General features: G+C 38.0%; 2 protein-coding genes across 2 annotated transcripts; one reads left to right on the forward strand and one right to left on the reverse strand.

The window, feature by feature from the left end:
• The first annotated feature begins 4,397 nt into the window (after positions 1-4,397).
• On the forward strand, positions 4,398-7,139 carry LOC133817543 (protein disulfide-isomerase 5-2-like). The gene is made up of 5 exons (XM_062250095.1): positions 4,398-4,725; positions 5,324-5,427; positions 5,654-6,024; positions 6,210-6,517; positions 6,637-7,139. Exons 1-5 carry the CDS (start codon positions 4,501-4,503, stop codon positions 6,940-6,942), a joined length of 1,314 nt encoding a protein of 437 aa, XP_062106079.1. The 5' UTR covers positions 4,398-4,500; the 3' UTR covers positions 6,943-7,139.
• Positions 7,140-8,371: 1,232 nt separating this feature from the next.
• Positions 8,372-10,857, reverse strand: LOC133817544 (alpha-(1,4)-fucosyltransferase-like). The gene is made up of 3 exons (XM_062250096.1): positions 10,069-10,857; positions 9,261-9,434; positions 8,372-9,132 (listed from the first exon to the last, which is right to left on the reverse strand). The coding sequence occupies exons 1-3, from the start codon at positions 10,546-10,548 to the stop codon at positions 8,563-8,565; spliced, it is 1,224 nt and encodes a 407-aa protein (XP_062106080.1). The 5' UTR covers positions 10,549-10,857; the 3' UTR covers positions 8,372-8,562.
• Between the last annotated feature and the right edge of the window lie 16,722 nt (positions 10,858-27,579).

A 27,579-nucleotide genomic window follows, 5' to 3' on the forward strand; every position in this document is an offset into this window, starting at 1 on the left:
TCTAGATCTCTATCTCATGTGTTGAGAACCAACCCACACTAGTTCTAAGTTGATCAAAGGCTCGGTGAGGAAGACTGTGCTGCTGATCTAGTTCAATCTCTTGATAATACTCTGCTACAGAAAGGAATCAAGGGTTAGAGAGATTGAAGGAAAGAGTTGTTCCAATTTCGCTGCGTAATGTAAGTTTTTACTTTACTATGTATTTGTATCAATTTCATAGGAGCATGTTCTAGGAATTTGCATGTTTGTTTGATAATATGTAAATCACATGAAAATAAATAAAGATCTTGCAATATGTATTTCCAACAATCTGTGGGGTTAATAGTTTAATTGTGAATAAAGAAATATTATTTATCTTTGTTGACAGATTGATTGTCGAAGGTGGAGGATAACTCTTGACTATTTCTTTAAAATCGCAGTTTCCTTAGTTCTTAAATCATTAATCTTTACTCTTTTAATTGTTATTTTACTTTATGTTATTAATCTTTAAAACCAAATCTCCTAATTAATGTCTATTTATTTCTTATTTTTTAATAATAATTAGAATCATAGTCCTCGTTTTGTTCGACCCTTATTTACCACTATACTGAAGTAGCAGGTATAAGTGATTAAAATAAATAATTAAATTTGACACGGCATATGACGCCTGTCAACGACACGTGGCGAGCCCTAAAGTTTGGAAGCTCTCGTCGAAACCTTTGTCGATGATGCGTCGCAAGAGTTGAAGCAGATATGAGAATGGCTTGGGACCAGGCAAGGTCCTTCCAAGATTGATGACAATCTACACTAGGCTGAGGTTCAATTTTCACCAGGCGGCGACTTCATCCCAGATTTGGTCGCAAGGCACGATGGGTCGGCGGCGACTTCAACCTTCAAGCACAGTGGTCGACGACATCAATTTCGACGGTGAATTTGGGTTGATGACCTCCGATTATGGTGGAAAGTTCTTTTTTTTTTCTTTTTCCTTTTGTTTAAACTTTTAAAATCTATCTTGGTTTTGATTTGATTCTCTACATGGGAAGTTTAGAAGGAAAAAAAGTTTCTAGGTTTTGTGAAGAAAGATTTGATTTATGTTTGTTCTTGGGTTTAATTTTCTAGGTTTGGCTTGTTTTTTGTTGATTTTTTTTTCATTAAGGTTTATGAGTTCATTGTTGCCTGGCTTTGGATTGTATATGTTTAAGAGTTGTTATTGGGTGAGATTTGTTCTAATGGTGACTTTATTTTATAGAAATTGTTGTGTTGATGCTTGAATCTGGGTTTGAATGATGAACTTGAGCGTGTTAATGAGTTTGTTCTTGAGTTTATACCAGTTTGACCCCAGTGTTTTCCCGAATACTCAAACGAACTTTGTGTTTTATTAAATGACAATTCGAACCTTGTATTTTGCAAAACGAATCAAATTAGTATCATTGACCCAATTTTGGTCAAATAATTTTTCAATATGAATAAAATTCCCTTGAGGTTTTAATTATTGAATTAATTATATAATAAAAATACATTTTAAGTAAAAATAAATTAATTTTAAATAAAAATATCTAATAAAAATATATTTTATTCAAACTATAATTTAAACCTAAACCTAAAATCTTAACTTTACTTTTTTTTTTCTCCTTTCCTCTTCTTCTTCTTCTTCTTCTTCAACAATCTGCACCACTACTCTTACAGCCAATTCCCACGGTAGCAGGTTTCCATAGCAGCAGTTCTTGATGGCTTCCATGGTGGCAGATCTTGATCTTGTTCAAGATCTGAGTCTATGAATGGAAAAATCTGAGTTTTGTGAATGGTGCTTTTCCATAGAGATTTGAGTCGTGAATGACCTGGATTTGCCTCCATTTAGCCTCGCATCACTAACAATGCCCAAACCTTGTGAATCTGAGCTTTGCACCTCCGACTAGCCTCACACTCAGTCTTAGAAACCATTACAAAACCTTGGAAAATCATATCAGGGGGAGGGACGACTAGCTTCAAGTCAAAATCTATTTAACTAGTTTTCTTAAATTTTAGTCTTATGTGCCTTTAGGTTTTGACAGTATACACCCAATTGTCAAAATTTGAATTTGTAAAATATAAACTGAGCTTGAAATGATGATGAGAATGTTTGCAAAATTGTTATTTGGAGAAAGACATGTCTGGAAAGAAAACTTTCCACATCTTTGGAAAAAGGGCTTGGTGGCTGATATGAAGAAGAAGAAGAAGATGGAGGGGATGATGTGAAGAGGGAAAGAAAAGAAAGAAATATTTTTTTTTTTGTTTATGATAGTTTTAGTTTTGTTTCTTAATTTTAATTTTTGTTTGTTTCAAGATAGTTTTAATCTAATTAGATTATATTTTGTTTAAATTAATCAAATTTAGTATTTTTTATAATTTCTAAACGAATTTTTATTTTTAATTATTTTTTATATTTAAAAAAATTAAAATTCAATATTTAATAAAACCTCATAGGAATTTTAGTCATATTTAAAAATAGTTTGACCAAAATTGGGTTAAGGGTATTAATTGGATCCGTTTTGCAAAATACAGGATCTGAATTGTCATTTAACAATACACAGGGGCCGATCGAGTATTTGGGCAAAATAGAGGGGCCAACATGATATTTTCCCTTAAAAAATATGGGTTATGTGTGAATATTGGATTTTGATGTTGTAATGTTATTAATAAGTGGGTAAATACTATTTTGGACCCTGTGTTTTGCAAAAGTCACCGATCGGACCCAAATGACAATTTGGACCTTGTGTTTTGCAAAATGGAACAAATAATATCCTGAGTCCAATTTTGGGTCAAACTATTTTTTAATATGACCAAAATACCCCAAGTTTTATAAATAAGTTTATTTAATAATATTAATATAATGTTATTAAATTAAAAATTTATAAAAAAACAAAATAATTAAATTAAATTGTTTTTTAAATATAAAATAATTAAAAAAATAAAATAAATTTTTTGTCAACCCCTCTCTCGTCTCCTTTCTCTTTCTTCCTTTATCTTCTCTTCCTATAAACCCTAGATGGGCATTGATCACTTCTCTAAGTGGCTGGGATTGAGGGGGGACTCTCTCTTTCTCTTTCTTTGCTCGCACGCAGGGGATCCCCACTGTCACCTTCCCCAATCGGAAGCCCCTACTCGATTACCTTACTGGTAAAGTCTCCACTTCCGATTCCATCGAATTTCTTGTCCCCCAAAACTCTAGATTTCCCGATTTTCCCCTTCCTTCGATTGACGAATAACCCATCGCTCTCCCTCATCTTCTCCTTGTCCCATACCCAGAACTAATTGACCCTCCCTCACCTTCTTCTTCTTGCCCTACACAGATCGTAGGACGAAGACAATACTAGAACCAATTGCCCCTCCCTTAATAGCAGGCTTCCAGCCAATTTAAAATTTTTTTTGAATAATTTATGTTACCTAAATCAGAGTTCAAACATTCAGTAACACGTGTATCTGATTATTTTTATACACGTAAAAAAATAAACTGTTTGAACTCTGATTTCGGCATAGTAAATTATTTGAAATTTCCCAAAAAATTGGCCAAAAATGTTTTCATATAAAAAAATATGTTATAATTTCTCCAAGTACCGAAAATAAAAAACGCTTAGGGACATTGCTTTTGCCCCTACCGTATGAGCGTTTTCTATTTTCAAAATAACTGTATTCTAGTCATTAGCGATGTCATCTAAACCGATTTTTAGTTTTCTTTTCAAACTTAATTCCATTTGACTTTTAAAATTTATAAACCGCTATTTATATTTGCCATTGTCTTTTTATGTATTTCGAGATTAAGTTATTTGTTATTTTAAATGACCTTTGCTTGAGCATGCAACATTGGTAGAAGAAGAATGTGGTATACTCAAGCAAAGTTATAGCATTTTTTAATTTATTATTTACAACATTTGAGTTAAAAGTATTATTTTTTTTACCAGTGAAACTAAAAAAATTTGTTATCTACACAATTTTTTTATAGAAGAAATATATGTAAGAAATTCATCTTCTGTAAAATAAAATATTGTTAGAATCAATCAACCATAAATCAATTAATATTCAAAACTTTTCTTAGTAAAATTAATAATGATCTTAATATCAAAGAATGAAAGACTAAAGAGGAAAAATGAAAAATGAACAATTTGATTTTTTTAAATTTAGGTCTAAACTTTTTACAAGAGGGCTTTGACGTTTTTCTTTTTATTTATATTTCGTAAGTAAAATAAAAACCACTAATATTTGTAAAACAAAAAAAATATTAATAAAAACCACTAATAGGATTGATGAAAAGCACATCAAAACCTCAATAGAAATAAATAAATAAATATTTTCAAAAAATAAAATAAAATAATAATAGTAAGAAGCACATCAAAACGATATGTCGTTCTTAAATGCAAAAAATAGAGAAGAGAAGAGGCGAAGTAGAGTTGAAATCGTAATAGAAGATAGGCAAGGCAGGCAGGCACAACAGCACGATCGGTCGATCAGAAGAAAAACTGAAAGCGAAGGAACGCGAAGATTGGGATGGCAGGGTGGAGTTCGTCTGGATTACGATGTATGGTGTTGTTGTTTATACAAATCTTTGGGTCTGCGTTATCGTCGTCTTCTACAGAGGGGCAGTGGGCTGTAGATGGTAAGGTGTTGGAATTGGATGAATCCAACTTCGACTCGGCGATTTCGACCTTTGACTATATTTTGGTCGATTTCTATGCCCCGTGGTGCGGCCACTGCAAGCGTCTTTCTCCGCAGGTCAGGTTATTCTCCCTCTCTTAATCTCTTTTGTATGGAAAAATATTTGAAAATTTCATTTGTTTGAAATTCCCTCGTTATTTTCGTCAAGAAGATCAAGTATGTATTAGCTGATGGAACATTAAAAGATTCAAATTTTATGACAATCAGTATAATGGTTGATGCCGGAGGGGACATGCTTAGTTTCAAATTTTATTCTGTAACGGTGGTTCGTGTTATTGAAACAAATGGGTTCGAATTTCATGTAGAAACTGTTTAAATTTGGTATTTATTTCCAAACTGGGCTTTCTCATTATTGAAGATCGTGTTTTTAGTCATGTTATCAGAAAAGAACTATATGCATGATTTGTATCAGCGTTATGCACAGAAAACGACTCTTTTGTGGTTCAGTGCCGTTGACTTATAACTTCAATACCGCCTTAAAAGTTCAGGAACTAATACAGTTTAGGCTTGAATTTCATTTTTTTGCATCGATCTTATATGGAACGTCTTAGTGTTTTATCAATTATGAGCTTTTTTGGAGCTTCTATTAGAATTCTACATAGCTGTTGTGTTTCATCTTGTGCTAAGATTTAAAAATTTGTGTGTTTTAATCCAGCTCGATGCAGCTGCCCCAATGCTTGCTGCTCTGAAAGAGCCGATAGTTATTGCTAAAATAGATGCTGACAAGTATTCTCGTCTTGCTCGTAAACATGATATCGAGTACGACCTCTTTCCCTTTTCTCTTGAACTTATATCTACTTTGCTTGCTCTTTGTTGTTGCCGGATTTTAGTTTGCCTTCAGCTTAAATAAGTTTACATCACATCATCATGTGCTTTGTTTAGATTGATTCTTCATCTATTAATTTATGTTTGCAGTTGAATCTATACTGTTTATTAGTTACTGATCTCATCTAATACTGAATAATTAATGTTTTGCATCAATTAGTGGTTATCCTATGCTCAAGCTCTTTATGCATGGTGTGCCAGTAGAATATAATGGACCTAGGAAAGCCGACTTGCTTGTTCGTTATCTGAAGAAATTTGTGGCACCTGATGTTTCTATACTTGATTCAGACTCTGCTGTTAGTAACTTTGTTGAGGCTGCTGGCACTTACTTTCCTTTATATATTGGTTTTGGCTTGAATGAGTCAGTCATCTCAAAGTTAGCGACCAAGTATAAGAAGAAAGCATGGTTTTCAGTTGCAAAGGATTTCTCAGAAGATGTCATGGTTTTATATGACTTTGACAAGGTTCCTTCCCTTGTAGCTGTTCGTCCAAGTTATGAGGAAAAAAGTATCTTCTATGGCCCTTTTGAAGGTTAGTCTTACATCAGTTCCCAAATGACTATTGTTGGGATCTTTTTGTTATATGTTGAGCTACTCCGAATTTATGAAACAGCTTTCTAAATCCTATTGTACTGTCTACTTGAAAACTTCGTTAATAGATTTGCATTTTTTATTTTAAAGTTGAAAATAAATTTTACTTGTGTTTTTAACGTGCAGAGGAGTTCTTAGAGAATTTTATAAAACAAAATCTCTTCCCTCTGGCTCTCCCCATAACCTATGACACATTAGAATCTTTAGATGATGATGAAAGAAAAATCGTAGTGACAATAGTGGAGGATGAGGATAATGAGAAATCTATGAAGCTCGTCGGGATATTGAAATCTGCTGCATCTGCAAATCGGGATCTGGTATTTGGTTATGTTGGAATCAAGCAGTGGGGAGACTTTGCTGAGACTTTTGGGGTCAATAAGAAGACAAAACTGCCAAAAATGGTTGTTTGGAATCGAAATGAGGATTTCCATACGGTAAGTTATATTATAAAATGGCCCAAGCGAATCGAAATCAATTTCTAAACCTGTGCTGTAGTCTTCCTATTCTTAACATTTTATACACATCTACAAATGTACTATACATGTTTATACAGGTTATTGGTTCAGAAAGCATTGATGAGGAGGATCAGGCATCACAAGTGTCGCAATTTCTTGAAGGTTACAGGGAAGGAAGAACAATCGAGAACCGAGTGAGCGGACCATCAGTACTTGGTTTCATAAATTCACTTATTGGCATCAAGAGTGTATATTTAATTGTTTTTATTGTTGCGATCATCATGCTTATACAAACCATTTACAAAGAAGAGCCTACTGGCAATGGTATTAGAGATGAGGCCGATCATCCCAGCAGCTCTGTTTCTGAAACCAGAGAGAGTAGGCCAGGAGAAAAAGAAGACTAGTTTTGAATGTTGTATCTTAAGTACTAGGATTCTGTGTTACCAGCAAACTTTTAGGGGTATGTTTATAATTCAGCATATTTATTCAATTGAGTAGATTGCACTTGTCTAGACCAGGTATTTTAGTTCCACATTTTTGTTGAATATTGCGATCCTAGTTAAGGAAAATAAAAAACATATGGTACAATTTTATTAATCAATGCTGGCTCTTTATACAATGAAAAATATGGTTGGTTCCAAGAACACTATCAAGGGGCACCACGAAGAAGAGGGCTTGTCTGTGTAAGATCATGAGAAAATCTGTACGATCACGACTCAATCATACAATACACAATGTCAATTAATATATACAATTGCTACTCATTTACTCAATGGATTCTCTCTCCCCCTCCCTCAAGGTTGAAGCAGGACATATAATTAAGAAAAATGACTCTTTCCATAATCCCAAATGTCGTTTATGGCTAGCAGTTCATTATATTCATCAAAAGCTTATCAATCGAAGTGTCAATCATAATAAAATCCAACGCATCACGTCTTTGGCAGCTTCTCTCGTCACTTCTTAATGATACACTCCACGCTGACTCCAGTGATGCGAGTAGCACATGGTCTGGAATATGTATAGCATTTCACCTTCAATTCTCCTCTATACAAACTCAATGATTTAGGATCACCTACTTTAGTTATGAAATTTAGCATTCAGGTAGTGATTGAGCTGAGGCAAAAGGAGAAAAACTTGCAGCAGAGGCACTGTAACGCGGAAAGATTATAGCAGTATTCGAATACTTTTATGATTGAAAATTCCATTTTCTCGTTTGTGGATATTATAGAATTTACTAATTTCCAGTGCAAACTTAAATTTCTTTAAGCTTTTGGGGACGTTTTCTATTTCAAATTTTGGTGCATCTTGTGATTCTCTAAATCTTGGGATATTTTCTGACTAGGAATAGAAAACAATTGACTAGAAAGACATTTGATCACAGATTAGTTTGGAGTTTGGATATTCATCCTTTTATGTCAACAGTGGGCAGGAGGAGGAGGTACTCACAAACAGGATAGAACATCTCATAACATAGTGAAATTAATTATCATTCTCTTTAATTACCATTTATCTACTAATTAACCCGATATATATATACTGTATATAGTATGTGCATATTTCCTTTTTGTGGAATTAAATTACGCAGTGGGATTATGGTGGTATGTCTGGTGACTCAATTCAGTCTGGAAGTTTCACAAGGACGGCTGTGAAGACAACAAGTTAAGCATTACTTCCAATGTTATTCAAATATCTACGTTTCTAAGAACAGTATCTGCTATGGAGTTATCTTCATTTAGCTGATTTTTTAATCAAGATAAGAGTTTACTTTGCTGGTGTATCGATGGCCTGTTTGGCCATTACAGAAGGTTAAAAGATAAAGAGAGAAGCTTGGCCTATAGAGGGTAGGTTTCACAAGATCTTGGTTTCAACTAAAAATATGAACAATTCTGAAGTGTACGTTCTGTTTGAATTCATTTCTTTCTGTCTAGCTAAACATGCCCTTCAAAATGGGACTTCTAAATCCACTGGAAACATTATCAGAAGAATCCTTTAAAATGAGATTGGAACAACAAACCGAATTTATATCACAAGGCTCTTGCATTTCTCCCTCCTTTTCTACTAACGGCTCTACACAAACGGCATGGTAAGGTGTCAAGGCTCACTGCACGGGTCTTTCCGTAGTTTGCTAGAACCCCACATCTTCTCCAAGCATGGTACTCTGCATAGGTTACTGGGTCATTAGCAACAGCTCTCACATAAGAAGCCAATTCCTCCAAGGAGCTGAACTTTGAACCGTCTATAATTGAATGTGGTGGAACAAAGTCCCAGACATTCGGGGCACCAAAGTAGATAGGGACTGAGCCAGAGTCTAAAGCGTAAAAGAGTTTCTCAGTCACATAACTCTCCGTCATTGTGTTCTCGATAGCAAGAACGAACTTGTAATGAGACATGGCACAGTGTAAGTGATCCCACCATTTTGGGGTGACATTGGCATCATTGGCACACTCAGGGTAGAAGGAAAGAGCCATGTCTAGGCCACCAACGTTGTTCAAGCACTTGCCGAAAGAGTGGTGAGGCAGCAAGCTGAGAAGCTTCTTAGCGAGCTGATTTCTTTTAGGAAGACAGCGAGACGATGACCAATAAACAAGTTTATCCTACATACACATACCAAATATATGTTGTAAATGTCCACAAAGCTACATCTTTGTAAACAGATGAGTGAACACGAGTAAAGAAAATACAAACTAACATAGAGGGAAGAAAAGAAACGAAAGAAACTTACATTCTTCTTGTAACGAGATACGTGATAGTTTCGACCGTTATGAAAGAGTCCTCCACCGTAAGTGGACTGCACATCGTCCCCAGCATGATAACTAATAAACATGTCCTCAACCCCAGAGCGCTTCCTGCCAGCCTCAAGGTCCATATATACACGGAGCGGATCTCCAACACGTCTCTGGCGAAAATTTCAAAAAGTTTAGGTTCAAGAATCAGTGACTTGATAATAAAAACCTAAGAGCTTTGCCAGGGTAAACATGTAATTGAGCCGTTTGAATTCATCCATTACAAATTGAAAAAAGTTATTAAGTACATGATAACATAAACTAACTGTTTCTTTCTTGTATTAACAAATGGTCAAGTAGAATAACTCTAGCCAAAGATACAAATATGCTACTTGCAGTAAGGGGTAACTAGTAAATGAATACAGCATTTTGTTTCGTGCTAGGACTAGCCTGGGGCAGGCCCTGATGAAATGTACGAAATTTTCTCTTTTTGATTATGTGGTCTTTCCAAAGTTTAGCATATTCACTTAATAAATAAGAAAACTAGAGATTGCAATTAAATGCTACCAAAATGAGTGTTAAGAAAATATTTCTAGAAACATATTAGTTAAGGAAGCAAGTTTTCTTCAATATGCCGATCAATGTTGGACCTAGCAATTGGGGCAAAACCCATTTCATTCAGTGGAAGTCTCAAAAACAAATTTCGGTAGTCAGAGAACTTCTTTTAGCCTCAATCGATGACATAATGACATGAAATCCAACCCCTACAATCACCAAAAAGAATGAGTGAACACAGGAGATGTGTACCTGAAAGGGAGGTCTAGTAGTCTCGAACAACATGGCGTCAGGCTTGTCAGCAAGAACAGGAGATTTAGTCCAAAAACAGCTCAACCCACATGAACATGTATACAAATTATCCAAATTGTCAGGAATCCAAGTCCATCCTTTAACCAAAACACTAACATGACCCATTTTCAGCTCTCCGCAACCTGAATCAACATCAGCTTCTTGCAAAGAGGAAGACTCATTCAACCGGTTCTGGATCAACTCCTGATTCTTCTCCTTGAATCGAGCACAACCCACCAAGGAATCCCATTTCCTGAACGCACTGAACAAATCGGTAAATGGTTCCGACGAAGAGTTGCTTAAAGATGGACCAGGATCGGTGATGGGTTTGATTGAACTCGATATAGAAGGGAATTCGAGAAAGCCCGAGAAAAGGAGGAACAAAAATGCGAGAGTTATCAAGGATACAATGGTGAAGGAGTTGAAGGGCTTCAAGAACATGATGAGTCCTATCAATCTGATACATGGGAACCGAAATGGAAAGAGGATTTCAGAAATATGAACGGCCCAAAGCGAACATCATTGACTGGCAACTTCTCATACCAAACAGGCAGTATTTTTTAACAGTTGGATAGGAAAGAAAAGCATTTCTCTTTCGTTGTCAGTAAAATTAAAACCAGAGAGAGAGAGAGAGCAGAGAGAAGAAGGACCCGCCAAAGCTTACCAACCAAAGCAATAGAAAGGAATCGTCTGGTAATAACTGTTTGTATTAATCCATAGCGTCTTATGTCATACAACTCGTACCTCGACAGCATTAGTGTGATCTGTAATAAAAAAGGATACACCATATTTCTTATGGAAAAATAACGGTCCTCTTCGACCCTGATATTGCTATTTGATTCCAAATTAAAAAAAAACATACGGGATTTGGACAGTTTGACTAGTTTGTCTTCTATTTGATTGGAGATATAAACTAATGGATTTCATTTTAGTGAAATTACAATAGTAATTCTGTCAAAATGGAAGTCAAAATACATAAAAAAAAAAAAAACATTAAAATGGAAGTCAATTCTGTCTCCATTCTTATTTTTCTCAGGTATTGTGCTCTCAAAGGTCCTCCCACGTAATATCACTCACAACTCACGTGACCATGACGTGTTGAAATGCAAATTCTAATTCTTCCCACGTAATATGTGACTGCTTCCTTATGTTTATAATAATAGCATACTTTATGTAATTTTGACTGATGTACAACACTATTTTTGATAAGTGACAGTGCATTAACAACTCCACCATTTACAGGAAGACCTCACTTTACACTTACTTGATCCACTCCTCCATGCTTATGTTTTCTATACGTATATATATGTGTGTAGGGATCGTGTTGACCTCAATTCAATCTCCACCATCCTACATGTATACTTGTCTATCCTCATTTTCTCTCTAAAATGGACTCCACACTTTTCCCAATGAATAACTTCGTTAACTTCCCGTCGTTTGATGACAATCATCTTAAGCAAATGCAATACATTAACCGAATTGTGCATGACAACGTTAGGCTGGCCACCGAGTGGAACGAATGGGAGAGGAGATACAATGCGTCCAACATCCAGAACACTCTCCTTAAGTCTGACCTACAGTCCATCAAGATGTTTCATTTATTCCCCAACAATCAAGCAAGCAAGCAAGTACTTACTCTCCTAATTAATCAACCATCTAAATAATATTTTTCCATACCTAATTGAGTTAGTGATTCATTCATCCCAATATTGAATAAATGAAACTTCTCCAGGGAAAAAAGTTTAAAAAATCTTATAAAACAACTACAAAATATATATCAGTTTTACTTACGTGGTTATTGTTGCGTCTCACTCAACATAACATATAAATCACTTGGTGGAAGCACAATGCTTACGTTACCAAAATCGTAATTATCTCTCAAATTCATATAAAGTTTACGATCAATTCATCAACTGTACATATTTTTGGACAGGGAATTACTTTTTTTCCCCTACTTTTTATACCCACATCACCAACAACTTTCCAACCGGTTCACACAACTGGTCGTTGCAAGTCAAAAGCAAATGTGAAAAAAAGACTTACTCCTATAAAATTTGGATAATTGGCAAAAAACTGGACCCCACACTGAAGGACTGAGTCCTGTGAGGGACTAAAGAATTCGCATATATATATATATATACACACACGAGAATTCTCCTGTAGGGCTTCACTTTAAGCCCTACCGGTGGGGCTCTCAGTGTTCTCGACCCGTGGATAGTGCGATTTTTTTTTATGACCATGTATATTGTAGCTATTTAGAGCATTCTGCAAATTTTTAGAAAATTTCGAATAGTTACAGTACCGAAAACTAAGTTTAAATATGTTGTTGTACGTGTGACTAATTTTTTTTATGCGCGATGAAGTTTGAACTTAGTTTTCGGTACTGTAAACTATTCGAAATTTTCTGAAAATTTACAAGATGCTCTAAATAGCTACAATATACACGGTCATAAAAAAAAAATTGCGTCGAAAACTGTTCAAAGGTCGAGAAACATTGAGAGCCCCACCCGGTAGGGCTTAAAGTGAAGCCCCTATAGGAGAATTGTACTATATATATATATGTTATTGATTTGTTATAGGTTATTCCAATTGACCGTGTGGTCCTGCTCTCAGGATTACTTTCTCTGTACATATTACACGTGTTAGTGTAGGGAAATTTTATGTCCTATGCATGATAATTTGGTGAAATTTTTTAATATGCCAACATAATTTACTATCCCAAATATATGACAATTTTAATATTTTGGACAAAAATACTCCTAACATTCAAACACTTATTTTCTTTCTCAGTCTGAATTCTCTCTCTCTCATTCTAATCTTGTAGATCTCGAAAAAATACCAAAATTTAAAAAAAAAAAAATTGAAACGAACATTTGAGTGAAAAAAATATGAACCTCCAAAGTTTTCGTCAAATTTCAATGCAGAGCATCGAAAAAGCAGTTTTTTGGCCAAAAATTAAGTTTTCATGATTACATTGCAAAAGCATCAAAACACCATCAATTTTGCATCGAAACACCCTCAGCCTGGTTACTCCTCCAGGGTCTTGGTCGAATAGGATGGGACGCTGGTGGTGGCGCCTGCTCTGCCATTCTGGCGGCCGTGTTCTTACGAGGACGTCCCCTAGGCCTTCGAGGAGGGGCCTGGGCGCCAGCAGCCAGTCTAGCTAATTCTTCATTGCGTTCCGTTGCTTCTGCCAATTGTTTGCGCAGTTGGCGATTTTCAAGTGCAACAATTGGAACATACCTTTCAGGATTGTAATACATATCCTCGTCGGGCCTGGGGGCAGGCGGTCCTCGAGAGTTGGATGAGTCACTCCTTTCTTCGGGATCAGGATCCGCCATAGGTTGCTTTTCGGGCCGTCGTGGGTAATCCTCATCATGAGGAATTTCCTCCTCAGGTATATTGGGGTTACTTGCAGTGGCCATTGAGGATCTGAGATGCTCTCTAACTAAACGGGCTCACGTCTTGTTTAATAGCTCTTAATGAAAGCACCAAACTGTTGACCCAATTTTTCGTCAACTTAGAAAAGAAGAGCAATTTAAACAAAAATAAACTTGAGGAAATGAAAAATGTAAACAAGATCTTTTACGTGGTTGAGCAGTTAAAATCTGCCTAGTCCACGAGTCTATATTATTAGCTCTTTGGATTTCCCTGGAAACTTTCAGGAAGCAATTGTCCAGAGTTTTTTCTCCAAATCCCAATATTTCGGTCGTCTACAAATGAATTATCCCACTCTATTTATAGATGGGTTTTCTGAATTGCTTCCCACATATTTCGGGAAGATATTCTATACATCAAATCAAATAATGCCATTAAATGCATTAGTTATTATATACGCGGTAATATCCCACAAAATGTGGGATTTAATAACAAATTACAACAAATCCCTTAAACATAGGGAATTTATAACAATAAATACATTCACACACAGCCAACGAGTTTATACACTAGATCCCTGTGCCTTCGAGACTGTTTACGAGCTCGTCGTCTTGGTTTGCCTATGCTCCCAACAAGTAACCATTGACGAAGCCATCCCCTTCGAGCTTATAGCTCTCGAGCTCGAACCCTCTTGTCTGAAGGTAGAAAATGAATCAAGAGGTTTATATAAGTGTTAGACCATTGCTATTGTGAGTTGCGAGCCTAAATTATAAGCTCGGAGCACCTTCGAGGCTACATAATGCTCGAGCTCACGAGGTTGTCACTTACAGGGAAACTGTTTCTGACTTGTGGATCACATGATTACTGTGCTTATTTCGAGCTTACACCTTATGAGTCTCGATTTCAAGATCAAGATTCTCATTCTCGAAATCTGGGTGTAACACACATTTATAATTTATTATTTAAATAAAATTAAAACATATTTAGCACTCTCAATTAAAAATATTGATTTTTAAAAAAAAAAATTAATCACAATTTTAATTTTATTTTTAATTCAAAATTAGAACATTTATAAATGTAAATAATTTCAATTACAACTTTTAAAACAAAATAGTTTTATTAGAATCAAAGTGATTAGGAAAATCCCAATATTCAATTTTCATACTGGTAAAAATTACAATATGTTCAAAAAATTCTTAAAAATGATAAATTAGTTAATATATAAAGGTAGATACTAGTTGTTTTGGAGTTGAGCTAAAATTAAATTTGTATCATTTTTTTAATATTTAATAATAAAATGGCATTATATTCAAACCCCAAAAATTTATAATTATACCATTTTTTCTTCAAAAAAATTAATTACATATTTATCCCTATGTAAAATGACTATAATATACAATTTTCCATTTTAATTCCCTTTTATAAGTACACCCCACTTACTCAATCAATAATATACTTATAAATTAAAAAAATTCTTTAAAATTGAAACACTTTAAGTCCTATAAATTATTCATCAATGGAGCAACAATTTAAAATTTCATAATTGGAAGAATCTTCTAATGCAAAGATATTAAAATGTTTACAAAACTTTTGATATCCTATTTTCAAATAAGACCCCATTTAGTAAATAGAGTTGGGTGTTCTTATAACAAATAATATTTTGATAAATAAAATGAGGTAAACATAGTTGTGGGGTGTAGTTATAAAATTTCTGGGTGCAAATATATTGCCCCATCATTGATTGATGAAAAAAGTTGTGGAGAAAAAAGTAATTACTGGAACCAATAGCAACAGCCAAATTGAAATCATGTCACCAACATGTCCCACCTATAATAACGACACATTGCATTATTTGCAATATTAACAAAATTACTAATTGTTGACGATATTTTTCGTCAACTAAAATTAAATGAGAGCGATTAAGCACTTATAAAAAATAAAGGAAAAAAAATAAAAAATAATATTTTTTTTATGTGGTTCAGTAGTAAAATACCTATAGTCACAAGTTACTTTTATTATGTAGTCTGCGTTAAAGCTTTTAAATCAATTTTACAGAGCTTGAGTACAAATTTTGGTCGTCCCCCTAAATGACTACGATCCAGGCTATTTATAGACATGATTTACAAAATATCTCTTCCCTTAATTTTAGGGAAGTTACAAGATATCTAAATTGAATTTGAAATATAAAAGAATATATTAAAATACAATCAAATGTATTAATTAAACAAATATCCCTTAAAAATAGGATGGTTGACACACGACTATAACAAATCCCACGTTTATAGGGTATTGTAATTGTGTAAGCTGTTATCCCAGCGTACTTTCGAGCCTGCTTCATGTTTTGAGCTCTCCATAACATGAATACCACTGTTGACGCCGTTTTTCGTCAAATTAAATTTGAAAAGCATTAAACAATATTTCAGAAAAGAAGAAAAGAATAGTGGAACTTTTATGTGGTTCAGCAGTTAAAATCTACCTATTCCACGAGTCAATATTATTGATCTTTATACTCTCTCAAAGCTTCCTCAGAGCAATTCGACAGAGTATTCTCAATACCAATTTGTGTGTGAGTACAAATGAAAATCACTAGGCTATTTATAAGCCTGGTTGGGAGAATATATTCCCCTGATTCAGGGAAGTTACAACCAATTATTCAAGTATAAATTAAATGTAAATAAATATATTAAATACATAATATCCCATGATAATTAGGATTTAATATCAGATAACAACAAATCCCTAAGGAATAGGGATCTCCTAACAGCTGTTGTGTGCAAAATGTGTTGCTGACCTCGAATGCAAGGTTAACGCACTTTCAAGATCGATCAATACTTTGCGCTCGTTATTCAGTCAGCCTCCTCCCCAACTAGTGGTTTCATCGAGCTTAATCTTTGGAGACCAATATCTTCGAGCTTACAACTAAGGCTCGAATAACACCCATATGCATCAGAGAAGATTCTTTCTTTTAAGCTTGATGCTTAAGTTCGAGCCTTTTAAGCTTGTACTCGATCGCCAATAAGAAAAAGTCAGGAATCATGCATATTTATAAAAGTTTTCAGACACTGCTTGTTATTTTCGAGCCTACGCTTTACAAGCCTACATTTTGAGACTCATTTGTTCATCCTCGAAATTTGGGTGTAACATTTTCCCCCTCAATAGTGTTGGTTCGAATCTTATGAGAAGGAAACTTTAGAACTCCACTTTCGAGAATCGTGTCACCTACCACACTCGAGTGTAGACACGCGTCACTTGGGGATTGAATACCCAGAGTACTCGAGTACTCTCTTTTTCTACACACGTCCTTTCCTATTCCTTTTTGCCGCCATATTTTGGGAATCAAACGTGATCCCTTAGATCAATGGCACAGATCCATTCGACCTTTGATTTGACAACTAGGGATATATACCCCGTCTCCATCTTCCCCACTTTCACTTTTACCTTTAAAAAAATACGAACCAGAGATAAAAAGAAAGAAAGAACCAGAGCTTTCTTTGCATGTTTTCTAAACCAAAAAAGCAAAGCCATTCCAGTACATTCAGCTTCGTGAAATCATCTTTTCTTCCGCTACTTCAGTCAACGATCTCATCGTATCCTCGATCCAATTTGCGTAAGTGCTATGATATTTCCTGGTTATATATGCATTTTTTCTTGTTTATGCGTTTCTTTCGTCCGTGAGGTTGGCGTGCCGAATCTTACCAAAATTTATGACTCCTTCCTTATATTAGGCAGGTTTTTTTAATTTGTGTAGATTTGACATGGTTAGGATCACGGTTTAGACCAAAAAAATTTATGGTAAAAACATGTAAAAATGGAGTTTTTTATGGTAATGTGGTTTTTTGGTCATAGGTTTCATGTAGCTTAAGAAATAGGGTTTTAATGCACGAATCCCAAAAATATCGCCTTTATGGGTAATTACCAACTTTTTCCCTGGAAATCCGGGATTCTTATAAACTGGCAAATAACCGTCCCACTCCCACGTAGGTGCACGCTCGATGCCCTGAACTTTACAATAGTTCGGGATAAACATCCAAGTCAATCTCACCTATTCCAACCTTCAGGCTCAATTAGGGTAGTCTTGTTATCTTGAGTTTTTGAGCTCGAGTTATCAAAATTTTAACCCCATCCTCTTTTATTATTTTTTTATATAATGGGCCTTCACCTTTTTCTTCCTTACTAGATGTTGTAGTAATCTGAGAATTAGTGGGGGCCCAAGTTTGCTATCCTTTACCACCCATCAACTCCCAGTCATGAATCACCTTTCACCCAAAACCAGCGATTGATCCGCGAGAACAAAGAACGGTGCGAGTAAGAGGATATTCGAGACCATTTTCGACGTCAGATCGACGAGGTCGATGAGAGAAAAAGGAAGAGACTCCGAGTGGAAGCCTGTCCTCACCCAAATCCCGAGATTCGACCTATTCCATTAGACCCCAAACTCCAAGTTACCATAGCCTTTCCACCTGGTGATCTCGTATTCAGTCTTATGAAGGGTCCTTCTAACCAGCCGCCTAAAGCTTCCAAATCCATTTCTATCCCGGTCTCAGAGAGTTCTTTCTTTGAGACCGAACACTATCAAAGTTCCATAACCTCAACTCGACAAATTTCTGAGCTCCTCTCTTGTCACAGGTTGAAGCTCTCTAGAAAGCTAGTCTGTCGCCCTGCCAGCTCCGACGAGAGGAGCTGCTCTGCTCCTGGAGAAGACAATCCAGATAGAAAATTCAAGCTCACAGCTTGGAGCCGTGAGCACTTACGAGCTGGGGCCTTACTGCACCTAAAGGATTACTTTCTGGACCACGCTAGCATAGCTGCATTCCAACTCTTGACAAACTCGTACAGGGTTCTGTTTGCGTTGAAGTCGTTGTAAAAGGAGATGAAGTGGAGGGAGCCCACAGCACACAAGATCTTGTGCCTCTTTTGCCTAAAAAACAACCCTTCCCGAGCTCATGGTGGGGATGGGTTCTACTATCTGTCAAGCTACCCAAAGGAGAATCAAATCCTCCAAACTTCAACACCGCCTTCTTCTGGACAGATGGTCTAGCTCCCTCCCGATTATACTCCTTTCGAAGAATTCGTAAGTTCCTTACTTGTGTTTTCTAGCTAAATTTTCTTTTAATTTGCGAGCACGCCTGACTTGCTTAAATCTTTTATATAGCTACCTACCATCGTCCCCAGCCTACGGACGCCACGAGGGAACCTAGGGAAGCTATCCTCAAGCTTCTCAATGGTCGATGATCCCTCTCCTATCTTCTCCATGAGGACAAGCTTCGGCTTTGCAACCTTCTAGAAGAAGGCGAGACCACCGACGACTTCGGAAACCACAAATATGTGAGATGGGAGGATGTGCCTGTGCCTACCATTAAGCTCCCCATGAGAGGAAAACACGTGGGTCAACTCGAGCCCATAGACCTCACCCATTCGAACCCTCGGGATCGGGAAATGAGGCACAGGACGAGGCCTCAGCGAGCTCTTCAGGAGGTAAAGTTGTACTCGACTCATCCATGTGGTCTCCGTCATTACTTAAGCACGGGCCTGATGTAATGATCCTCTTTGAGGACCCCAGGGATAACTTCTTAGCATGGCCGAGAGTAGACCTTAGAGTTCGCAGTTTCGATAGTTGATTAGGTAAATACCAAACCATGTATAGCTTAAACGAGGTTTTGGATGGGGCAGCAGTGAAATACAATACAAATGATTATAGGGACCTCTCAAGGATGTCCCCCACCTTTAGGGAAGGGACTCCTATAGCCTCATCAGAGGATAGGGGAATTTCCTGGTCCCCAAGTTCGAGCTCTAGTGAGTCCTCCTGTTAGGTTTCTTGACACTTAGTCTTTTTTACTTATAAAAATGTGTATGATTTTTTTTCTTTATCAACTTGACTAATCTACCTCGTGATTTTCAGGTGACATGGAGTCAGATTTAGATAGCCTATTGGGACAGCCCCCAATCCTCGAGGTACCAAACGAGGTCGTGTAACCTCAAAGAAAGGGGCCACCTTGAAGTCGGCCAAGATTGTTCAGGGTTCCTCTCCCTCGAAGCCCACTTCTTCCGATCCCAAGGCCCAGGCTCTGGACTCCACGGACGTGGCTTCTAACACAGGCCTCGCGACCTTAACAGTAGCCACCACTGAGCCCTCGGAGGCCATGCTACCTCCCCAACTGACCACTACTGGGAACAAAGGAAAACAAGTCGTGCCTTCGACCCTCAAGCCTACGGGTGCCCCATCTGTGGTCTGCAAGTTCGTGGCGTCATCCCACATGCGGGAGTACCCTTTGGAGAACGTTGTGGGATCTCTGGGAGCCGACCTTTACTCAGACTTATTGTCCTGAACAGGTCAATCATGTAGCAATCTCGACGCCAATGTGTGGCAGCTTTTGAGGGGGGACAATCCCACATGCCTCACCGACCAGACAATGGAGTTTGGGGTTTCTGTATGCCTGTTCCCTGTGACTTTTACTTTCTTTTGTCATCTGTTTATTTTATAATCCTTGTAAACACTTTGTGTCAGGCCCTTCTTGGTGTCCTTCGCCAGAGTTCGGTATTCTCCTCAAAGATGGCGGTGGAAACCCTGGTTTACGAAACAAACTAGGCTCGCATATGAGCCGAAGATGGACTGAAGGAGGCCAAGGGAGCCCAGGTCAAAGAGGAGGAGGTCCGAGCCAAGGCTAAGGATGCCCTCAAGCTTCTTCAAGCTAAACTTGATTCCTTTGTGGCTACTACCAATAGCCTGAAGGCGAAACTCGACACCAAGATAGTGAATTTTGACGCTGCCAGGGCCAAGATCGATTGTCTGAAGGCAGAGACAAGTGCTGCCAAGGTTGAGGATGCACACCTAAAGGAGGAGAAGGATTCCGCCTTCGGAATTCTTGAAGATAAGAAGAAGCGCCTCACCGAGGAGTTCAAGACCAAGAAGGATTGGACTACAGACCGAGCGATGTACATGATATGGTCTCTAAACCTCGACATAGACACTTCATTCCTTCAGGACAAAGAAGAGGAGTTCATCTCCAAATGGAAGGCTCAGTTGGCCAAGGAGGAATTCACAGCCACCACCCAGGATGGCAGGAACAGGGATGACAAAGGCGAGGAGGCCGAGTCTGGTTCAGTCGACCAACATTAAGCTATCTCGAATAGGGCTGCGTCCCTTATAATTTTTGTAACTATATATTTTTTGCGCCCTTGGGGCAAACACAATTTACAGCTTGAGTCTGAGCTCTTTTGATTATCTTATGAATGTTTATATTTTAATAGTAGTTTTTATGCTTTCAATTTTCTAGCTCGAAAACCTTTTTGCACATTATCTATCTTTAGCTTTTTGCCTCAATATTATACATCATATTTCAGGATCAAAATATTTCGAGCATGTTATTATTAAGGACCTGCTTTTATACTTGTTTATTCATACAAATATACATTAGGTTTAATTTCAAATTTCAATACATTCATGCATAGTTTATTCGAAATGCCCATGTACGACTTTGTTATTGTCAAGGTCGAACTTACTTTTACCATGTATTTAAAAAATACTCAAATGGTATGTAACCTCGTTAGTCTAGTTATATTTTGTTTTTCTAGTTACTTTTCCTCATCCTCGAGTATGACCTCGAGGTTGCGAGGTCGAAACTCATTTGCAAAAATTTCCATCCCTAGTCTCAACTTATGTTTTTTGGTCGGTTTATCTAGAATTCCAACTTTTGACTGTGTCGATTAGGTTTTGTTGGTTTGTTCTAGAATTTTTTAATTCCTGTTTGGTTAATGATCCATACACTTATTGTTTTCTTCATGTTAGGTTAACAATCCATACATTGCTATGAAGAGTTTATTTTTATTATGTTATATTCTTTTGAGCCTATGGTATGATTGTATACCACTTATGCCCCCTTAGTATCCTAAGATTGTGATCTTAGGTTATTACATTTTGAGGGCTTGCAAAAAAGTATAGCAATAAAAATACAACATTTGAATGAAATTCAGTACTTTGTTGACAAAAATAAAAAACTAAATACAAGCTTGGTTAAAACAAATAAACATCATTCCTACATTACTGATAGTAAGGTCATAGATGTTCATCATTCCAAGCTCACGGAACCAAACCTCCATTCAGCCTTGCTAGTTTATAAATTCCAGGTTGAATGATGGACTCGATCTGATAGGGCCCCTCCCAATTAGGCTCGAGCAGTCCAGCAGATGAGTCTCGTGTGGCCAGAAACACGCGCCTCAATACAAATTCTCCCAATTCCTGTCTTGGACTCTTTTGTTAAAATATCTCGTAGCCCTTTGCTGGCATGCAACATTTTTCAGCTGGGCTTCGTCTCGTCTTTTTTCGATAAGGTCCAAACTTTCTCTGAGCTGGGAATGATTCAAAGTTTGATCATATGCATCGTGCCTTATAGTTGAGATTTCGACCTCGATAGGTAACACGGCTTCGCATCCATAAGCCAGGGAGAAGGGGGTATGCCCCATCGAGGTTCTCGCCGTTGTTCAGTATGCCCACAGGACTTGAGGTAGTTCCTCCAGCCACCTCCCCTTAGCTTCTTCTAGCCTTTTCTTCATAGAAATCTTAGTCTTATTTACTGCTTCGACCTGGCCATTTTCCTGCGGATGGGCCACGGAGAAAAAGCTTTTAATTATTTCATTTTTTTCGCAGAAGTGTGTTAACAAATCATTGTCAAATTGGGTCCCATTATCCAACAAAATCTTCCTGGGCATCCTGTATCTACTATGATTTTTTTACTACGAAATCTAAGAATTTCTTCGAGGTGATAGTAGCTAAGGGTTTGGCTTTGGTCCGCTTCGTGAAATAATCGACGATGACTGCAACATATCTTACTCCACCTTCCCAGCTGGCAAGGAGCCTATGATGTTGGTTCCCCATACCGCGAATGGCCATAGGGAGCTTATCATGGTAAGCTTGGTGGGTGGAGCTCGCGGTGCTTGCGGTATTGAAGCGAACTGTTGATACTTATCACAATGCTTGACTGTTGGCCAGAAATATCCTTGCCTAATCACCTTTTTTGACAAACTATGCCCCCCAGTGTGGTCTCCGAAAAATCCTTCATGGATTTCTTCTAAAATCTTATTTGCCTCGGGGAGAGTTACACACCTAAGTAGTGGCATGGAGTATCCTCTTTTGTACAACTTTCCTTCCAAGATGGTGTATCTTGATACTTTGTACATAAGTTTTCTAGCCTCATTCTGGTATGCTGGGAGACTTCCGGTTTCAAGATAGTCAACTATTGGGGTCATCCAGGTGGGTTGCGAGTCAATCGTGTCGACACTCCTTCCTTAGGCTCGGTTATGCTTGGAACCGGTAGGAATTCTACTGGAACCACGTTGAGTGTGTCAGCCTCTTTGGTCGTGGCGAGCCTGGCCAATGCATCTGTATTCGAATTTTGCTCCCAGGGAACTTGTTCTATGGCATAGAACTCAATTTCACTGAATGCTGCCTTCACTTTCTCCAGATAGGATGCCATTTTTATGACACGAGCTTGATATTCACCCAGAACCTGGTTAACGACCAACTAAGAGTCATTGTACCAGTGGATGGCCTTTGCTTTGAGCCTCGTTATTCGATGCCTCAAAGCCAAACCTTAACGCCGAATGGAAGCGATTTCCTGTCGAGGTGATCAAAATGATTCCTGCCCTCGAGCCATTTTTATTAGAGGACCCATTGATGTAAAGTTTCCATAGTTTATGGGCTGGGGTTACGACTTCCTCGTTGGAGATCCCTGTACATTCGACAATGAAGTCTGCCAAAACTTGCCCTTTGATCGTTGTTCTAGGATGATAGGTGATCTCGAACTGTTCGAGCTCGACAACCCATTTCAACAATCTCATGGATGCTTTGGGCTTGGATAATACCTGCTTTAACGGCTGATCAGTTAACACATGGATAGGATGTGCTTGGAAATAGGGTTGAAGCTTTCAAGATGCATGTATTAGGCACAAAGCCAATTCTTCCATTAATGGGTATCTCGATTCTACCCCCAGTAACCTTTTGCTGACGTAGTATATGGATTTTTGTACTTTCTTATCCTCCTGAACAAGTACTGCACTAATCGCATGCTCGGTTGTGGTGAGGTATAAGTACAAGACTTTCCGTGTGATTGGTTTAGAAAAGATTGGTGGCTCAGCGAGGTGTTTCTTAAGGTTTTGGAACGCGAGTTCACACTCGTCTGACCATTCAAATTTCTTGACCCCTCTCAAAAGATTAAAGAAGGGAAGACACCGATCTGTAGATTTCGAGATAAACCTACTTAAGGCCGCGATTCATCTAGTTAGGCTCTGAACATCTTTATGTTTTCGAGGTGAGGGAATGCCAATTAATGCCTTAATCTTGTCGGGATTAGCCTCTATACCCCGAGCATTCACTATGAATCCTAGAAACTTTCTCGAGGATACTTTGTAACATCCCAAATTTCCTAATAGGGCTTAGTGTCTGGATTAGGGGGCCGGGAGGCAATAATTGAGTTAATATGTGATTTATATTATAATATAATTATGCTTGTATTTTAAAGATATTAAATATGTGTATGTGGGCCTATTTCTTATAAGAAGGGTATATTAGTAATTCGACCCGTTTGGGGTATAAATGAGAATATGTGCTTGTGTGATTGAGACCACATTATTATGTGGATATATTTGGGCTACTCGACGAGAGGCGGTCCCGATGAGCAAGTTAGCGGAAAAGTCACAACAGGGTCTCAATACCCGGTTCGGGGTGAGCTTAGGGGTATTTTAGTAATTTAGTACATTACCGGGAATTAGTGGGTAATGGGAATTTATTGGTAACCGAGTGAGAATATTGGAAGTAGCGGGAGTTATAGGATGTAAATTGTGGATAGCGGGATTTGAGGCAAAGGACAAAATTGCCCATGTGAACACTTGATGATTAAGATAAGGGCAAGGGGTAAAATGGTCATTTGTTTGGGATAAGCTTAGTGTTTGGGTGAGCTGGGATTGCTGAGAAAGTTAAGGAAACTAAAGGAAAAGAACTCAGCAACTTTCCTTCTCTCTCTCTCGTTTATTCTAGGGGTCATGGAAGCTTGAGGAGTTTTTGGAAAATTGAAGAGGATCAAAGCTTGGGAAATCAGGGTGTTAGGCTTGGGGATTAGTGCAAGGGTGTTTTTCATCACAGCTGAGGTAAGAATCTTGAATTGAATTGTTGGTTGGTTTTACTGAATATTTAGAGTTATGGTGTTATGCATGTTAGATAATTGAAAAGTTGAGTTTGTGAATTTTGTTAAGGCTTACTGTGATAATTAGTAGAGTTTTACTGGTGAGAATGAGTTTATATGTTGTGGGAATTGAATTGGAGGTGTGGGTCGGATTTGGTTAAGTTTTGGCTGGGTTTGGTTGCAGAAAAACCCAGAAATTTATGGGTTCGTGGTGATGAGCAGTGACTCTTTTATGGTGAGTCGCGGCCTGCGAAGAAGATTTTGGAGCCAGTAGGGCTCGGATGCAGGGGCGGGCCGCGGCGCCTTAGGGGCGTGCCGCGGCGCGCGTTGGATTCCAGGGAGGCCGAACCTCTAGATTTAGAGGTGGGCCGCGGCTCGAGTGTGAGGGGCCGCGACTCTTAAAGGGAAATTTGACTTAAATGGGATTTTTAGATTGGGAACTTAATCATTTGGGCTCGGGATTGATTCCACTTCCTTGTTAAGTGGAATTTGATGTCCCGGAGGCTAAGAGTTGGTCTGGAAGTTGTTATTTACTTGTTATTGATGGGAACTCCCTTATTGCGGTTGTGACTAGGTTTTCGCTAAGGGCTTGAATCGGGGATCGTACTCGGAGGGTTGTCGCTAGTAACTCGCATACAGACCAAAGGTAAGAAAACTGCACCTGCTATGTGAATGCATGATTAGAGCTTAGTTAAGGTGATGAACATGATTATAATTATGTTGCGAATGTCTGATTAGGTACGCTGTAACATGCATAATTATGATTATGCTTATGACTGTTGAGTGAATGTATTATAATGCATTGTGTGACTATCTGTTAAGTATGCTATATGAAACATGTGACTGTCTGTTATGACTGTGAAGCTTAGTTTATAAACTAGGGTATTATTAGGATGTTAAGTGGAGATCAACTTATTAGTTGAGAATATGATGGGCTCTGGGAGATTCTTAATAGTTGAAAATCCCAAGGCTTCAACTTATAAGTTGGAGGCACGTGGTGGCTTGACTTATAAGTCAAGGGTATAAGGAACTTAGTTTATAAGCTAAGATTGGCATAATGCACATGGAGTGCAGGCCACCATGGCTGGGCCACCCTGGGAGTGCAACATGCACTTGACTGGCTCGGATGCCAACAATTCGAAAGAAAGTGCAACATGCACTTATGTGACTCTATGGTCTCCAATTGGGTTTAATGAATGCACTGGATTCAATTATTATTGTTTGATGGTTGTTTTATTCACTGAACTGTTGATTATGTTTTCTTGCTGGGTCTTCTGGCTCACAGGTGCTTTGTGGTGCAGGTAAAGGTAAAGAGAAGCTCAACTAGCCATGAATCGAAGGGCATTAGCAGTGGTATGTACATATGCAGTCCGCTCGACCATCACAGCCGAGATGCTCAGAGGAACTAGGGTTAAACCCAGCTTTTGCCGCTTAGGATGGCTTAATGTGTAATCTGAGTTTTGTAATAGACTTTTAAACTAATGTTTTTGGGATCCCATGTAAAGAACTTATTATTAACTTAATGGAAATGTTTATGAGATGATCAAAAGTTTTTAATACCCAAACCTTAGTGGCTTAATCACATGTTTAGTCCAAATGACTTGTTAGTAAGTCCAGCACTGGTTTCAAAACACACCTGGTAATGGACCCTAATTAGCAAGGTGTTACATACTTTGAATAAGCATTTTTGTGGGTTAAGTCTCATATTGTATTTTCAGAGTACAACGAAACATGTAGCGAGATCGTCCACATGGTTACAGTTATGTTTGGACTTGACTAACATATCGTCCACATAAACTTCCATGTTGTTCCCTATCTGCTCAGCGAACATCTTATTCACCAGTCTTTGGTATGTGACTCCTGCATTGTTGAGCCCGAAAGGCATTACATTGTAGCAATACAAGCCCTTATCGGTCATGAGCCTCGTATGTTCTTGGTCGAGTGCATGCATGGCTATCTGGTTATATCCAGAATAAGCTTCCACGAATGACATGATGTCGTGACCCGCAGTGGCATCTACGAACTGATCAATTCGAGGCAAAGGAAAACAATCCTTGGGGCATGCCTTGTTGAGGTTTGAATAATCGATGCAAGTTTGCCACTAGCCATTAGGCTTCGGAACCAGCACTGGATTGGCTATCAAATCAGGGTAGAAAGCATCTTGGATAAATCGATTTTTCTTTAGCCTTTCGACCTCCTTTTTCAGGGCTTTCTTTTTGTCATCGTCCAGGAGCCTCCTTTTTTGTTGCTTCGGAAGGAAGCTCTTATCTATGTTGAGTGCATGACTTATAACGCTCGGACTGATCCCTACCATATTTGAGTGTGACCATGCAAAAACATCCTGGTTCTCTCTCAGGAAGCGAGTTAATTGCTATTTCGCATTTTCGGAAAGATTTTTCCCTATTTTTACCACTCTCGTGGTATCTATCTCATCGAGCTTCACTTATTCAAGCTCCTGAATTGGTTCAAGATCGACCCTTTCTTCTACCCTAGGGTTGATCTCTTCTTCGATTTTGAAGACTGATCTGTTCATTTCCCAAATAACAACAAGTGCTTGTGGACTTGTTTGGCTATTTCCTCTCATGGAAATGCTATAGCATTTTTGTGCAGTGAGCTGGTCTCCCTTCAGCGTCCCGATGCCACTAGACGTCGAGAACTTGATGGCTAAATGCCTAACAAACAACACTGCCCCCAACCCAATCAAGGTTGGTCTCCCAAGCAGTACGTTGTAGGCAGACGGAGTATCCACCACTATGAACTCCATCATCTTGGTCACTGAGACTGGATAGTCTCCCAAGGTTACGGAGAGCTTGATGGATCCCATGTTGGCAATCCCTTCTCCTGAAAATCCATACAACGTCATTGCACAGGCTTTTAAATCTTGAAGCGTGAGTCCCATCTTTTCTAGAGCGACCTTATA

The sequence above is a fragment of the Humulus lupulus genome, chromosome 2 (genome assembly GCF_963169125.1).
Source record: "Humulus lupulus chromosome 2, drHumLupu1.1, whole genome shotgun sequence".
Lineage (NCBI taxonomy): Eukaryota > Viridiplantae > Streptophyta > Magnoliopsida > Rosales > Cannabaceae > Humulus > Humulus lupulus.

Excerpts from the sequence above, each read along its gene's own strand:
- LOC133817544 (XM_062250096.1), bottom strand. The coding sequence starts at position 10,548 with ATGTTCTTGAAGCCCTTCAACTCCTTCACCATTGTATCCTTGATAACT. Across the intron at positions 9,435-10,068 it reads CTACTAGACCTCCCTTTCAG|AGACGTGTTGGAGATCCGCT; the intron begins GTACACATCTCC and ends AATTTTCGCCAG. Across the intron at positions 9,133-9,260 it reads TATCTCGTTACAAGAAGAAT|GATAAACTTGTTTATTGGTC; the intron begins GTAAGTTTCTTT and ends ATGTGTATGTAG.
- LOC133817543 (XM_062250095.1), top strand. The coding sequence starts at position 4,501 with ATGGCAGGGTGGAGTTCGTCTGGATTACGATGTATGGTGTTGTTGTTT. Across the intron at positions 5,428-5,653 it reads GCTCGTAAACATGATATCGA|TGGTTATCCTATGCTCAAGC; the intron begins GTACGACCTCTT and ends TGCATCAATTAG. Across the intron at positions 6,518-6,636 it reads GAAATGAGGATTTCCATACG|GTTATTGGTTCAGAAAGCAT; the intron begins GTAAGTTATATT and ends ATGTTTATACAG.